Below are 16,415 nucleotides of genomic sequence, written 5' to 3'. Positions count from 1 at the left end.
TTTGAGTAAAAGAGTGCAGCCGGCTGCGTTCTTTTTCCGAGTATTCTCAGATTTTTTTTCATCGACTTTTGCCGGTAACTTTCCAGACTATTGAACAATGATTTCTTTTAAAAAAGATTATATATAAAAGTTCATTATCTCACTTTGCTATCATAGATTTTTAATTTATAGAAATTGATTTCATCGTTGATGTCATTAAATATCTACGGTAAACAACAGATAATTTTATCTTTTTATGTCCGGCTGTAAAAGATTACGGCTCGTTTGGCACACCCGCACGTTGATGAGATAGGTGATCAAATGAGCATATGATCGTCTTTTCTTTCAAAAAATCGGATCCAAATATGGCCCTCTGCAGTTGTGCTTATACAATACCGCTAATTGACACGGGGATCCAATAGTACATGGGTCCCTATGTCAATGAACGGTACCGTACATAGGAGTATAATCTGGACTCCTTTTCTTAACATGATATTGTAAATTGACTAGATCGTGCATGCGTGTAGAGCCGGACGATGCATACACAAACATGCAAAGCTCTACGTGCTGTACTGCATGGGCCAAGTAGTGGCGTTGAATCCAGACTGCACGTGTTGGTTGTCGGTCGGCCATTTCCTCCATATAATTTGGCCCACGTCCACTTCCGACTTCTCGTCCCCCGGAGGCCCTCGCGGACGATGCGGGAGGCCCAAGTATTCGTGGGCTGATCAGGATCGCTCCATTTGGGCCCACCGCTCACTTCTTCATGGGCTTTCCTCCACGGCCAGGCCCGGCCCACCCACGCTTTCCTCGTGCGGTGCCTAACCCCTCCACCAGAAACGCACACGTCACAGCTCTCCCTGCGGCCGCCACACTCCACCCCAAACCCGCGACCACCCCGGCCGGTCGCCGGTCGCCGGTCGCCGGCGAGATGCTGCCCTACCCCCGCGATCGCCTGGTCGCAGCCGCGCCGTACCCTGCTGCGACGGCCTCCTCCTCCTCGCTCTCCCCCTCGGCCGCTCCCTTCACCGTCGACGACTGCCCCCGCCCCGCCCCCGCGGATCCCAGGGTCCCCAACCCTTCCTCCCTCGATCTCCCCACCGCGCCTTCCCTCCACGCCGCCGCCGGTGACTGGGGGAGCGCGTCTTGGATGGAACCCCCCGCCAGCTACATGGCCCCCGCCCCTCCGTCGTCGTACAAAGGTATCTTGTGTTCGTCTGATTTAGACGCCTCTTCCCCAATTTTTATGCTTTTGCAATGCCCTTCCTGGACATCTTTTGATGAGAAATTGGAGTGAAGTCATCAAAGTGAACTAATTTCTATTTTGTATCTTGGGATGAGAAATTGGAGGCATCCAACTGGACCATCGATTTTTCTTTTGTGTGTGTGAGCGCCTTAGCTAGACTAGCTGCACATGCACATAATTTAAGAGACATATATGTTGCAAATACGTTTGCAACTGAGACATTATCTACCACACATACTAGTAGCTAGACGATCACTTCCTCAAAATGGATCGGCTAGTACCAAATAACACAATGAGTGTGTGTGTTTAAGCTCTACCTTTTTCATTAGGTACTTTTTCTCAGTATGTATTTTGATTGGGATATTGCTGCCTGGCTTAGCCAAAGCACGTTGTGCCTAATCATCTTTTGGTGACTTCAAACGTATTACAGGTGAAGTTCCTGAAAGTTCACCATATGGTATATTCTCTGGGACGCACTGTGGTAACTTTCTAGATATACGTCCATTGAGATCAGAGAGCTCACAATCAACAAGTGCAAAAGGTCCAGGAACTTGGCTAGGAAGTTCAGAGGTTCTTCCCAGTGGTGTTGGGCCATCAGTTTTTAGTCGGCAACAGAATAACTTTTTGCATAAATCAGAAGATGCAGATCCTTATCCTACGCAGCAAGGTTTATTACAGTATCCTGCATACGACAAATACATGCCACATCTTTCGTCATGCTCAACAGATGCACCAGCAGCCCCTCCCATGATGTGGACGCCACCTGTCAATTCATCTGAAGTGGCTGCACAAATGTTTTCAGTGATGAATAAGAATACTGGGGAAAGTTCTTCCTCTTTTTCTCCATATATGAACCCTTGTAGAATCAATCTTGATTATTTTGATTGCATGTGGAATGAGCAAAAAGATCATGGGCATCATATTGCTGATAAACACCATAAAAAATGGGGTAGCTCTGCGACGGCAAGCAATATGGCAGCAGGGGGGAACCATCTGCTTAACTCTATTGGAGAAGACCACCATGTAGGTAGGTGTTTGGGAAATGGAAGACCTATGCAGGAATCTTCAGAGATAAAATATGATTGGGGCAACATTAATTCCAAAGTTTCTCCATCTGAGGTTGGATATGTGCAGCCTCGTGAATTTTCGTCTGAGTTGCCTGAGGTCAATAACCCCACTGTTGACTCACCTTGTTGGAAGGGTGCACCAGTTGCATATTCTCCTTCATTTGGTATTATTAAAAATACTGACAATCCCCATTGTGTAAAAGGAGTAGGTTGCTATAACAGTTCGCATCAAATCGAGCAGTCTCCTGAATGGAGTTTAAAGTATTCAGAGCTTTTCTCCAAACAGCAGGAATTATTAGCTTCTGAAAATGTGAAAAGTGATACTTTGAAGACATTTAAGTTGCCTATGACACGCAAGAACTCTGAAGATCATAAGGCAGTACCTCCAATCTGTGATGGGGTTCATAATGGTATTGATAACCATAGTTATTTTCTTGAAGAACAAAATGCCAGAAGACACAGATATTATGGTTCTGCAGAAGGTTTTAATAACGTGATGGCTGCGAGTCAACAGGAAAATACTTCAGTTAGCAAAGCCAAACTCCTAGGTGAGGATAGTGCCAACCATATTGCGAGCATAACTGAAGAATCAATTAACAAAGGGCCAAGTCCTCTTGGCAGTGCTCCTAGGGTTCCTATTGAGAATCTGAGTGAAAGCCTACATGTTAATGTTTCTTCTCAAGCTGCAAGGGCACAGGAATGCACACGACCTCAAATACTTGCAAACGGAGGTCAAGATCAATATTGCTATCATCCAGATGCTCGGGAGAACATGTTGAAGACGTCTTGTGATTCAAACCCTAAGTCTCGGGTAGTACTTTTGAAACAAATGCATGATTTGTCAGCAATGCTTCTATCCAATTGCAATGGCGGTCCTTCATTACAGGAACATGAAGAGGAGCTTCTGCAATTAGTGATTCAAAATCTTAGAGATGCTAGTTTCAGTAGAAGCAAGGTATGCTTTTGCATAGTCAGATCACATTTTACATATGACTAGCATATTGTCCCTGGATTGCAACGGTATTTTATTTAAAAATCTTACCATGTTATTAATATTATTTTTTGCATTTATCATCTCTTAATTACTGCGTATATTTGTTACTGACGTGTGGGTCTATTCATTGCACAACTTTTTTTCTTCTCATGAGAAATAGAGTTAGTGGAGGTGGTTGACATGTAGATCTATTGTCATTTTTTTCTTTTAAAAATCAGGGAGTTGGTGGGCTCGGTGGTAGATTCACTACCACCAGCCACCACCATTGTGAATGTTTATAGGAGTAAAAATAAAGATGTACTCTACCCCTATAAGTATCCTGTTTATGAATTTATAAGATATATTAAAAAATGGGCATGTTTGCTTGAATGCATCTTTTGATACTATCTAGCCCCTTAAAGTTGCATGCAAATAGAAAGCTGCTTTTTCATAGACTGTATTTGGGAAGGTGAAGCTTGTTTTATTAGCATATACCCATTTCAGTTTATTTTTCTCATATACAGGTTCAAAATACGAGTTGTTCAAAGAATAACTTATGGATGGCAATGCCTGAGGACTCATTGCTAGAGAATACTTCAGAATTGAAGACCTCTATTTCACAGGTAGCTTCAGACATTATTAGGAGCATCACGCTGCTGTTTACATACCATCTTTTTCTCCTGTAGTGTGTACCTTATTCTTATGTTACATTCCTCCCTTTAGGCTGTTGCTAAACTCCCAGAGGATAAGATGCTTGATGATACTGATATTTCACAATTGTCGATCTACAAAAATTTGTGGGTTGAAGCAGAAGCATCAGCATGTAAGCTCAAATATGAGCTTCAACTTATCCGCGTGAAGCTTGCAACAATGAAAAATCATAACACACAAGGTGCTAATATGTTATTGTGAATTCACGTATTTGGTAAATCCTTTGTGTTTAGTACGCCCTACTAATAGATGTTATCTTTTTACCAATGCAGGTACTGTCGACTCATCGAAAGACAATAACACATTTATCTCAACCATATCCACTAGTAAACTGCAAAACTATGACAAAGAGATCACTGCCTATCCTGTGAACTTGCAATGTCTAGGAGGAGATAGTTGTGACGGGCAACCTTCTTCGGTAAATAGGAGCATCGTCGATGGTGCTGATGCTGAGGTGATTGATCAATGGAATTTCTTACAGTCCAATTTTGATAATTATCGCTCTTTTTGCGCAAACAACAACAAAGAGCAGGAAGAAGCAAGCCAAAAACCATGTCCAATTGAAGATGCTGTTATGGCCAGGCTGAGGGTTTTGAATTCGCGTCCTAATAACATAGCCTCTTCGAAACAGGAAAACAACAACAACCAGCTAGATACGAGCACAAACAGAGAAGCTAATATTGATGATGCTGTTATGTCTAGGCTGAGAATTTTGAAGTCCCGTCCTGATAATGTAACCCCATTGGGTCAGGAAAGCAGCAAGCTTGAGCCAGATGCTGCAAGCACAGACAGAACAGATTTGATTGACAATGCTGTTATGTCTAGACTGCGAATTTTGAAGTGCCGCAATGATAACATAAATTCACTGGTTGATGTCAGCAAGAAGTGTGTAGAAGACTGTACTGATCAACCAAATAGGGATGAATATGATGTTATCGCAAAAATGCAAGCTCCAAGTGGAAACAGCATTGCTGAGGAGTGCCAAAATATTCCGTATTCTGATAATTTTGTAAAGCACTCAGAAGGAAAGGATTTTGTTGGTGGTCTAGACTCGCTTGTTGATGCAACTTGTGGTGATGAAGATAGTGGTTGCAAGGATCAAGTGAATGACAAAAGTGCGGTCCAAAGTGAAGGTAGTCTTGCCATGAACCATGGTTGGCCTGAAACTACTATGGACTCTCACTCTCGAGTTTGTACTGCAGGGTCACAAGAGACACCCCCACTCCCCTCTTCAGTTCACAAATATGATATGTTTCCGCCAGAGTGGGAGCATGTGCTGAAGGAGAACTTCTTCCATCCAGGCAAATAAGCAATGGAGGGAACCCAACTGAAAGCTATCAAGGAGATGAAGCAACTAGGTTTGCTCATGTTGTTCCAACATGCTTATTGTACATATATGCTATCCTAATGTCGGAACCAGAAATATCCTTGGTCCTTTTCCTTTCTGTGACCAGTATATAATGATACACAAATGGTCAGCATAAACATCTCATACAGTATGTGTATCTGGTCGGATCTAGTTATATCTACTGTACATAATAATTGTCCCTATTATGGAGTTGTCATGAATTGCTGTACATATTGTCCCAGCCTCAGTGTACATATGTTTGCATCAAAACTGGCAAGGGGACCTGACAACCATGACTAGAATCTCAAGAAATTCGCAATTAACTTGCTTGATCATCAGCATATATACTCCTGGGACAGGGTTGGGCAAATGGGTGTCCAGGACGCAATGTTCTTGTGAATTTCAGCGCGGCCAAGTTTGAGGTTTTGTCTGTCTGGTAGGTTTGTCATTCTCATCTCATCCATCTGGGTGGTTTCCTTCAATTTTCCAATGAGTTTGATCGCAGCGAGCAATTATCCTCGCGCACTTGCTTTTGCTGGAGTTCAGATTGCGATCGATCTGGTTGAGCTGAAATTGCCATCCCGGTGGCGTCCAGGATGACAAGTGCAGAAATGTCGGCTGGCTGGTTTGGATGTGGAGACACCGACCGGACAGAAGACAACCACGCTGGGCACATCGCAACTGTGCAAGCAGATACAGACACAGTGAAAGAGTTCTACTCATCTCCATGGGTGCATATCCCAACACATGGAAGTGGTTTTTTTATGTAAAAAGTCGAACGATATATTTATAAACTAAAAATAATTTATAAATAATAATTTATAAATAAAACTTATATATACATATTTTTAGTGTATACGTATCTTCAAATTTAATGTTAAAAATTAAATTTTATCTTGTAAATATAAACACAAGCAAAAAAGATAGGGAAGGATGTTATGGATGGATGCTTCTGCGAACCTTGTGTAGGCAGCGTTCGAAGTTGATAATGTCAGCATGGCTAATCAGCGCAGTAAAACGAAGAAGGCCATTAACATATGATTAATTGAGTATTAGCTTTTATAAACTTGAAAAATAGATTAATCTAATTTTTTAAAACAACTTTTATATAAAACTTTTTTCTAAATAATACACCGTTTAACAAAATTAGCTTTTATAAACTTGAAAAATATATTAATCTAATTTTTTAAAACAACTTTTATATAAAACTTTTTTCTAAATAATACGCCGTTTAACCGTTTGGAAAACGTACCCGCGGAAGCGCGGAAAAAGAGGAAAAAGTGTCGGTTTTGAAAGAGGCCGTAGTACAGCTACAAAAATCTGGTAATAAAAAAGTTGGAGGGGAAAAGGAAAGCAAAGCAGGTCAGGCATGGCACTGCAGCAATGCTTCTGCGTTGACACCCCCCGACTCGGCTAAAGGCTAGACGACTACTAGTACTAGACAGTGTACTCAGCACTGACGATGGATCATGGATGGCGAATCGGCGATGGCGTGCAGGACGTACGTACGTAGAGCGGCGTACGACGAAATGGTAACAGTGACCAGCGCTGCAGCCATATCAAGAAATTTTGTTGCGGGGGCTAAACAAGGGCTTCAATGACATAAAGGGACTAGGGTGGGCTGAAGCTCCCTAGCCTCGGTGGTAGATCCGCCCTGCTGCTACATGCGGTCCAATCGATCGATCGGCGGCACAGACGATCGTCCGGCGCAAGAGCGGCAATAGTTTTTCGCTCATGTTTGTACTTATCAGTCAAAATTTAATTTTCTTTGAGTTAATCTTAAATAGCATTGAGTTTTAGATATTTTTATTTAAACACATATTGTTTATTCATAAAATTTTTATTATAAAAGTTTTATTTATTTATAGTTTTACTTATAAAATTTTATTTATTTATAAACATATTTTTTGCTTATTCGTGGAGTAAGCGACAAGATGACTGTGTCCCTGGGGCGGCAGGGATCCATCCATCCATGATGATGATGCCTAGCTGCAACGGGGCAGGCGATGTCGCCCGCGGCCGGATGGATGCGCGGGCTCGCGGACGGAGAGGAAAATAAACGGGAGGGGGGGGCGCCTCTGCTGCTGCTGCTGCTGTAGCTTCGTCTGTCTCACCTTCGCCTCAGCTTGATCCGTTTGGTGCATATGAGACAGCGCGCGAAGCGTGGGCGCGCGCGGGGGAGGGAGGGACGGCGTGCGCCGGAGAGCGCGCGTGTCGCATGGGGGAGGGGAGGCGGCTCCACCGATCGGTTGGTTGCACGGTGGTTTAGTTCAAACTAGCAGTGTGTAGTGGTGACGGCGACAGCGCTGGCGACGCGAGAGAAATATGGGAGGGATCTAAGGTAAAGCTGGGGCGTTGCCATGAATGGCTCCATAGGTTAGTTGTTATGGTAAGTAACTGCAAAAAAAAAACAACGGTAAATTCATGATCAAAATTTTGAATTTAACATTTTCAAACTCTGTGTGCTAATACACGGTTACTTAACCACACGTGGAAGGTGAGAACAAAAAATTCCAGAAAAATCATAAATTATGATAAACAGATCTAAATGAAAATTGTGGATATAAAAATATTCTAGTATTGCATTTCTTTTTGCATAACCGCTGCTATAATTTTCTACACTTAGGACAAAGTAGAAATCATAATGCAAACCTTGTTATCTAATTTTGATCGAGCTCGAAAATTAAAATGTTAACTTTCTCATTTTCATAAACTTTTTTCACCACATACTAATAGATATTAGTACCACTCAGTGATTTTTGAAATATTTTTTCATGTTTTTATTTAAATTTAAATTTATACAATATTATCAAACCCGGTTACCTTTACCGACCACACGGTAAGTGTGGTAGCATTCGTGAAACCTGGTTGGGAGTGGCTGGTGCCTTGTGCCGAATGGCAACAAAAAAAATAGCGGCAAGTCATCTTCATTTTTTCTCTTATACTTATGCTTATAAGCTAAAATTTAAAGTTTTAAACTTAAATTTGCAGTTGAATTTAGGTTTTTATCACCGGAGTTTATTTTTCAACCATCGTTTTTAGATCGCTAAGAATACATATATAAAAATTTTGCATATAAATTATTTTTTACTTACAAATATATCCTTTGGTATTTTTTATAAAACATCCGAACAATCACCTTCAGTTCTGCATTTAAATTTTTGTGCAGCGGTAGATTGCAGGAGCTGGAGTGATCCAGGGACGACGAATGATAGGCCCAAGTTGCTACTGGGCTGGCTGCTCACTATAGCTAGCTAGCTCGTGTTATTGGGCAGTGACTACTGGCTGCTAATAAGCTCGTCAGAATCCTGCAGCTTAATTGAATTAGGGATAGCTAGCCTCTGAAACCCTTTTTTCTTTAATTTTGCCTTTGAGATGCTAATGAGATAGCTGGGGTAAAGCTTCCGATCCAGCTAGCCTACTCTTAGCTTTGGTGTTCTCTGTTTTCTGACACACATATATACCTAGACCGTTGTTGGGAAAAAAGGACACAGATGTACGTACGTCCTTCGATTGGATCAGCCAAACAGCCGATTAATCTGACACACACGTATATATAAATTTTTATATCATTTTTCTAGAGTGAATTTTTAACTTTGTAGCGGTTAATTTTATCGTTTATACTATTAAATAGCTATAAAAAATCAAATAATTTTTTATCTTTAACAAGGCATCCATAAACCAACCATCAATTAGACATAACTGACATTGGTAATTACTACATAATAGATCATTGGATCAATTCTCAGAACTTCTTATATTGTCCTTAATTACCTATGAGATTTATAACACAGGTAACTCCTGGCATAATAAGCTTGAAATATATTCGATTAAGTTAATTTAGATGGATCAATTACCTAATTAACTCTAACATAGCATTAGTCAATGCCTTTGAGAATTAGGAAAGATATCTCCACATCAGCCTTAGCCACACAGTGTCAGCTGGAACTCTTGACTGTGTTTGCCATAGCAGCAGCAGCAGCAGCACCATTAGTGTCTGCCTTAGATATATGTGCTACTACCAGCACTATGCAATAATCAGTGCAACACACAGCTTGTGTGCATCCCATAGCAGTGCACAGCCATCCTAATTAGCATGTACAATGTGCTAGTACTACTACTACACCATCTTCTTGCATTTTCATCCTACTGTGATCATGCATGTGTCACCTTCGGCGATACGAGGTCCCCTACTCCTCCTCATCTTCCTTGATCCTCCTTTTGAGATCGATCGGCCATAACTACACGCATGCCCTAGCTGGCCGAGGACCCATGCATGGATCACCTCTCTCTCTCATGGCAAGAGTATTTGTAGGAATTAATGCATGTTAAGAGGAGGAGATTTGCTCCGGTCAATAAAAAGTACATCGATGTACCGGTATCTCACGATACTAAATCGTTTTCCATCATTCGATCTAGCTAAGCAGGATAGTCGACATTGTTAAATCCAACGATCAGAAACGATTTGGTACTGTGAGGTACCAGTACCTCGAGATATTTTTTGTTGTACTTGAGCAAATCTCTAAGAGGAGAGAGAGAGGGGCTAGATAGGCTCCATGCATCTCTCTCTATATATGCATAGATTGGTACTACATAACTACGTACATGCTCTATGCAGGAACCCATCATGCCATGCAATGTAAATTAAATCACTGCTCTCTGTGTGTAGATATGATCATCACACTGTGCTTAACTACATATATATCTTCCCCAGAGCTAGCTAGCTGTAGTATTATCCTATATTATGCTTGAGGTCTCAGGCCTGGCATCCTATATACTACTATGAAGCAGTGCATGCAAATATATGAACAATTGATGGTGGCACATATGTTTCAATGTTTGGGTCATATGCACATATCTGGAAAAAGCTGTTTGATCTGACGTTGGCTAGCTAGCTGTACAGAATTCATGAGGATGCAGACTATAGTGCTTTAAAATCATCAAATAGGTTGGGTGTATGAGAACTAACTAGACCCACTAAATTTGTTAGTGAAAATTATAGTTTACTAGCATCACACAGTGTATTCCTACAATATGTATATATTTGTATTTATATATATTGAAATTAATAATAAGAACAGTGAGTAGACACACTACTACATAAACCCTCATTGTTAACCAGTGATAGCCCTCATATGTAATGGGTATACATAAGCATTGTTTGTAATTAATGGTCAGATGTAGAGCACTATCCATAACAAGTCAGGAGTCGTTAAAGATGTCAAATATAAGTTCATATTAATAACATGTTACAGATAAAGGTGCCCACCTGTCACAGATATATCTGTAACAGCTCAATTATAAACATTATAAATATATGGCACATGTAACAATCTTTTATGTACACTTGTTACAAATGTATGTACATAACGATGTTGTTTACTCTACTATGACGACCATTTATTTTGAACCATCGTAGATAGATGCACATGACAGCACTATTTTTTTCATGTATTTTTGCTAGTGTTAGGTTTTGCATGTATTGAAATGGTTTTATTTTTTATTTTTTTTTTGAGAAAGAAGGGTAGCAACCCCTTCCATTTCCATTAACAGAAGATATAACTGTATTGAAATGGTTGGGATCAATATTCACTTTGGACATAACCAAATGAGGTGCTACCAATCCCAGCATGACAGCATGCAGCTAGCTAGCTAGTTGATCTCTAGTTTCCTGCTCCCTGAGAGCAAGTATAATAGCAGGCTATAAGCCAGCTAAATACTGAGATAGAGGAGAGAGAGAGGAAGCGGACTATAAGCTTATAGTCAGCTCTAGCACGAGAACCAAAAAACTTTGTGAGAGAAACAAGTGGACCAAGTATTAATTGTAAACGGCTAACTACTCTATGAGTAGGCTAAGAGAAGGCTATAAGAATTCTTATAGCCAACAAGTTGTCTATATTATTAGCCTCGCTTTGATCTTAATACAGAACTAAAAGCAAACTCTGACCTTAAAATACTACTCCTGTAGCTTTCCTCTCTCCTTGCTTTACATGTGCAGAGTAGCAAATTTCCGTTCCCAACAGGTGTATTTGTTTAATTAGCAGCATGTGTTCTGCCCGCTTCACCTTCTTCTTTAACCCAAGGAGATTTGTTTGTGCCATGATCAACGCAGGTTTCATCTCCAAAGCATGATTGCAGGTGTTGGGCCTCCTGAACTGAAGCTAATATATCCCCTATCTCCTATCAACCTCAAGATCTCAAAAGGAGGCACGCAGTTAACCTTAAGATCTTAGAACATACAGCCTGCTGCTATCAGCTGCCCATATGGATGCAGAGATTAATTAATTAACACCTCTCATCATCTGGTCAGAGAGAGATCGACACGTAATTGCTTTGAGACAAGATTGATCATTCAAAGCTTTAGACAGTAAACACTGCTCGCTGCTTCTGTACATTTTGTCCACATCAAATTAAGTTCTCTTCAGAGCTTCAGCTCCAGTTCGTTCGTTTCACTGATGTGGTCAATAATATATCCCAGCGCGGCGGCCGGTCCCCTACGGAATCTGCTGCTGCCATTGTTAGCTGCAATCGAGGCGAGTAAATTAGGGTTAGGGAAATGCCACGACACCACAAATATTTGATCATCCTTATCTCCATCTGTCTACCTGATGTACTACCCTGATCGATCGATCGATCTCGCATACAAGAAAATTAAAGGCAAGAGCACGCTGCATGTATGGATCGATCTCTTCTAGCTAATTGGGACCTGAGATCTGGTCATGAGATCTTATATTAGCTTGCTTGTTTGTTGCATCACCCACTTGTGGCATGCGAGCTAGAAACAATATAATGTACACGCGCCCATGCTAGCTAGCTCGGCTAGCTACTCATGTCTCTCTGCAATGGGTCAAAGTATCTCAAGCCTGCGACCAATCCGATCACCGGAGCATGAGCAGCCGTGAGCAGCAGGGGATCGATGATCTCTCGGAGTGCATGCACCTTGATTCCTGAGGACCATTTGGTTTTGCAAATTGCATGTGCATGTGCATATGCATGCCTGAAGCCCTGAACCAAACGGCAATTAAGCAGCTAGCTAATTAAGCTAGAGCTAGGTACGCCCTCTGGTCCAAAACTTGTTTAATTTGACCCCTAATTTAGATGAATCTGTCTCACACAGATAATTAAGTAGTAGCTAGATTCAGTACGGGCTTTTCGAGCTGCTTCAGGTTAATTTACGAGCCAAATTGCACAGCTTTGGCAGGAAAGGAAGCTAATTAAGTTGGAGCGTACTACTACTACTACTACCCCTACAGAGATTAGAAATTTATGCGAACCAATAATCTGCATCTTGAGATTTCAATTAGTGTGTATTCAAATCATGTGCATATCTCAGCATGTTTACGCGTGCGTACGTGAGGCCACAAGACACGTACGACGTCTCTGTACGTCAGCGCAGGGGGGCGAATCAGGTTCGCTGCTGCTTAATTATATTTGTTCAGCACATGTCTACAGTTGTGCATGCACATGACATCAGAAGCAGATAGAAGTGTTAGAACTCAATTAAGCCATGTTTAATTACCAGGGCGCACAGGACATGGTTAGGTTATTGCTCAAATTAAGAACACAAAAATAATGCTGTGCACTAACAGTTCGAAATATACAAAGTGAAAGGACGTAAACAGTACCATATCATCGGTACTGCTTATATCTGGTACATATATAGTTGCCTCAAATAAATGTACTTATTGTCAGGACTGAATATAATAATAATAATAATTTATGGAAATATATATATACTAAAAACAGGGTAGAACAGTGTGTTTGAAACAGTTTATTTACCAAATTATTACTGTGGATTATCTGTTTGAATGTAGATATATTTTTTTAAAAATAAAGTAAACTTAAAGAGATATTTCCTCCGCTCAAAAATATAATAGGTAGGTATCGTTTGGACAATGTTTTGACAAAAATTAATGCAGCAATTGTAATGGAATGGGAAATCTATACTTATAGTAGTATTCAATAGTGATGCATAGGGCAAATATGGATATAGTACATTAAACAATTCAATTCAAATATTGTTGATGAAACCCAATGCGTCTCAAGTTTTCAACTCTCAAAACCAATGAAGATCAGGTGTTACCACACACATGAAATATAATACACATTATCCCCTGCTTCCACTGCTCATGTGTAGTACAATTGCATCTTTCTGGCCAATCAACTGGCCCCAGTTAATTATGGAGCTCATCACACTTGCCTAACTAATCTAATCTAATCTAAGCTGGGGGCCCACTTCCACTCCATACATAGTTGTAATAATGAGTTAGTATCACCACTACACATCAGGAGGAGCAGGTTGTGCTCAATGTACCACTATATATCAGGATCAACCAAAGCTATCTCTGGTCAAAAGCTTAGAACACCCTAATTGCTTTTCTTTTCCCTTCACACACCATGGTTGTTGATGCTGACATAGATTTTTGATGCAAAATGTGGTCGGCACAAAACTGTTAAGCTGCTTGCAGCCAATCAGAGTCACACACATCCATCCATGGATGGAGAGGAGCTGAGCAAGCAGCAAGGGCTGATGCATGACACACCCATCTACTACTTCCATCCCGAAATAAAATCATTTTTTAGTTTATAGATATAATGTTTTGACTCTTTTATCTTATTTGAATTTTTTTGTGATTACTATTTTATTGTTACTAGATGACAAAACATGAATAATGCTTTATGTGTAACTAATTTTTGTAAGTTTTTATATAATTTTTTAAATAAAACAAACGGTCAAACGTTGGAGCACAGAGATAAAAAAAATGATGTTATTATGGGGATGGAGTAGCTTAGGGGCTGTTTAGTTTCTAAAATTTTTTTCTAAAAACATCACATCGAATCTTTAGAGATCTAAATGAAGCATTAAATATATATAAACATTAAAACTAATTACACAGTTATGGAGAAAATAGTGAGACAAATCTTTTAAGTCTAATTAGGACGTGATTAGCCATAAGTGCTATAGTAACCAATATATGCTAATGACGGGTTAAGTAGACTCAAAAGATTTGTCTCGCGGTTTCTAGGCGAAATATAAAATTTGTTTTGTAATTAGACTAAGTTTAATACTTCAAATGTGTGTTTAAAGTTTTGATGTAATGTTTGTGTAAAAAAACTTTTGCAAACTAAACAACCCCTTAGCTAACAGCAGCTCTGTGAGAGGGACATGCTCACATGATCTCTCAACCCCATATCATTCTCAGCCCCCCTTGTGGGCCCCACCTTCTTCTTCCTCCTTACCTCACCTAGCAACCTACCTAGCTAGAGGCTAGAGCTAGAGCTAGATCCCTCTCCCAGCTTGCATCTTCTTCTTCCTCCACTTCTTCTTTCCCTCCTCAAGAAAGCTATAGCTATATACCTACTTGTGTGTTCTGTGTCTACATACATAGTCCCCAGTCCTCCCCCCCCTACCGGCTACTACCCTTCATGCATACACATAAACTCATACACAAATCAACTCTCCATATGCATTCACCAAGAGGTACTCCAAGAGTGTAATTTCCAGTGGCACAGTGCTGTTTCTCCCTTCCTCTTTCATTGATTTGGTCATCACATCCATCTCATCATTTTAATCTTAATTAGCTATATATATTAAGTAGAACCAATTTAGTAGTAGTAGTATTATTCCTCTCACCCAAAAAAACATCCACTACTTAAAGGAGACTCACCATGTTATAATAAGCTGATAACCCTAAACCCAAGTCTCCAAAAATAGTAGCATATAGCACTGTTGCACAGACCATCCCAGCTCCCGGAATTAGCATACTAGTCAAAGTCAACAGCTTGGTAGGAGGAGGAGAGGAGCTCTGCCCATGGAGTTCACCCCAATTGCGCCGCCGCCGCTGCAGCTGCACCACAGCGGCGCCGGCGAGGAGGACGGGGCTTGCGCTGCGGCGGCGTGGGCGGTGGTGGAGAAGGAGCATATGTTCGAGAAGGTCGTGACGCCGAGCGACGTGGGGAAGCTGAACCGCCTGGTCATCCCCAAGCAGCACGCCGAGAGGTACTTCCCGCTGGACGCCGCGGCGGCCGGCGGCGGCAAGGGGCTGGTGCTCAGCTTCGAGGACAGGACCGGGAAGGCGTGGAGGTTCAGGTACTCGTACTGGAACAGCAGCCAGAGCTACGTGATGACCAAGGGGTGGAGCCGCTTCGTCAAGGAGAAGCGCCTCGGCGCCGGGGACACGGTGTCGTTCGGGCGCGGCCTCGGCGAGGCCGCGCGCGGCCGCCTCTTCATCGACTTCCGCCGCCGCCGCCAGGACGCCGGAAGCTTCGTGTTCCCGCCGACGGCGCCGTCGTCGCACCAGCACCACCACCATCATCATCAGCGCCAGCTGCCGCTCCCGTCCGTGCCGCTCTGCCCGTGGCGGGACTACACCGCCTACGGCTACGGCCCCGCCGCGGCATCCAACGGCCGGCACGTGCTGTTCCTCCGGCCGCAGGTCCCGGCCGCGGTGGTGCTCAAGTCGATGCCGGTGCACGTCGCGGCGTCCGCGGTGCAGGAGGCGACGACGAGGCCGAAGCGGGTCCGGCTGTTCGGGGTGAACCTCGACTGCCCGGCGGTCATGGACGACGACGAGGACAACATCGCCAGAGCGGCGCGGGCGGCCGCGTCGTCCCTCCTGCAGCTCCCATCGCCGTCGTCCTCAACGTCGTCGTCGACGGGGGGCAAGAAGATGTGCTCTTTGGATCTTGGGTTGTGAACTCAAGACGAAGACACATCTCAAAGGGAGAATTGCAAGGCTAGCACTGACGACGGCGACGACGCCAACTGATCAAGAGGAGGCAACGTTTGAGCAGCTGCGTATATAGCTTCAGCACTGCATGTGTAACAGTGAGATGAATTATTTCTTGATGATATCTTGCTCATATTAATTAGCTAGTTTAGTTTGATCTATGCTAATTACTACTTTGTTCATCATTTCTAATTTTCTATGAGCCTAATTTGGAGAAAATTGATCAGAAACTAGAACTACTATGGATTGGATTTCCCTGCCACACTTGCTCCAAAAGTGAACCTTATAATTGTAAATATTCTGATCAAGTTGCAGTAAGAGTATGTCACAGCACTATGAATTAAACCTGCATATGATAACA

The 16,415-nt window shown here is 42.0% G+C and overlaps 2 protein-coding genes across 3 annotated transcripts; both read left to right on the top strand.

Moving 5' to 3' along the window:
* Positions 1-854: 854 nt before the first annotated feature.
* On the top strand, positions 855-5,541 carry LOC102717375. 2 transcript variants are annotated; one of them, XM_006661944.3, is made up of 6 exons: positions 855-1,181; positions 1,656-3,247; positions 3,790-3,888; positions 3,989-4,157; positions 4,249-5,109; positions 5,179-5,541. In XM_006661944.3, exons 1-6 carry the CDS (start codon positions 911-913, stop codon positions 5,283-5,285), a joined length of 3,099 nt encoding a protein of 1,032 aa, XP_006662007.1. In that variant the 5' UTR covers positions 855-910; the 3' UTR covers positions 5,286-5,541. The 2 variants fall into 2 exon arrangements, with proteins under 2 accessions (XP_006662007.1, XP_006662006.1); XM_006661943.3 differs by having other exon boundaries at positions 858-1,181; positions 4,249-5,541.
* A 9,584-nt stretch (positions 5,542-15,125) lies between these two features.
* LOC102703811 (putative B3 domain-containing protein Os10g0537100) lies at positions 15,126-16,415 on the top strand. The gene has a single exon (XM_040528460.1). The coding sequence runs from the start codon at positions 15,137-15,139 to the stop codon at positions 16,019-16,021; it is 885 nt and encodes a 294-aa protein (XP_040384394.1). The 5' UTR covers positions 15,126-15,136; the 3' UTR covers positions 16,022-16,415.

Source organism: Oryza brachyantha, chromosome 10 (assembly GCF_000231095.2).
Source record: "Oryza brachyantha chromosome 10, ObraRS2, whole genome shotgun sequence".
NCBI classification, from domain to species: domain Eukaryota; kingdom Viridiplantae; phylum Streptophyta; class Magnoliopsida; order Poales; family Poaceae; genus Oryza; species Oryza brachyantha.
The sequence above is the reverse complement of the archived record's forward strand: the minus strand, read 5'-3'. Positions and strand labels throughout refer to the sequence as shown.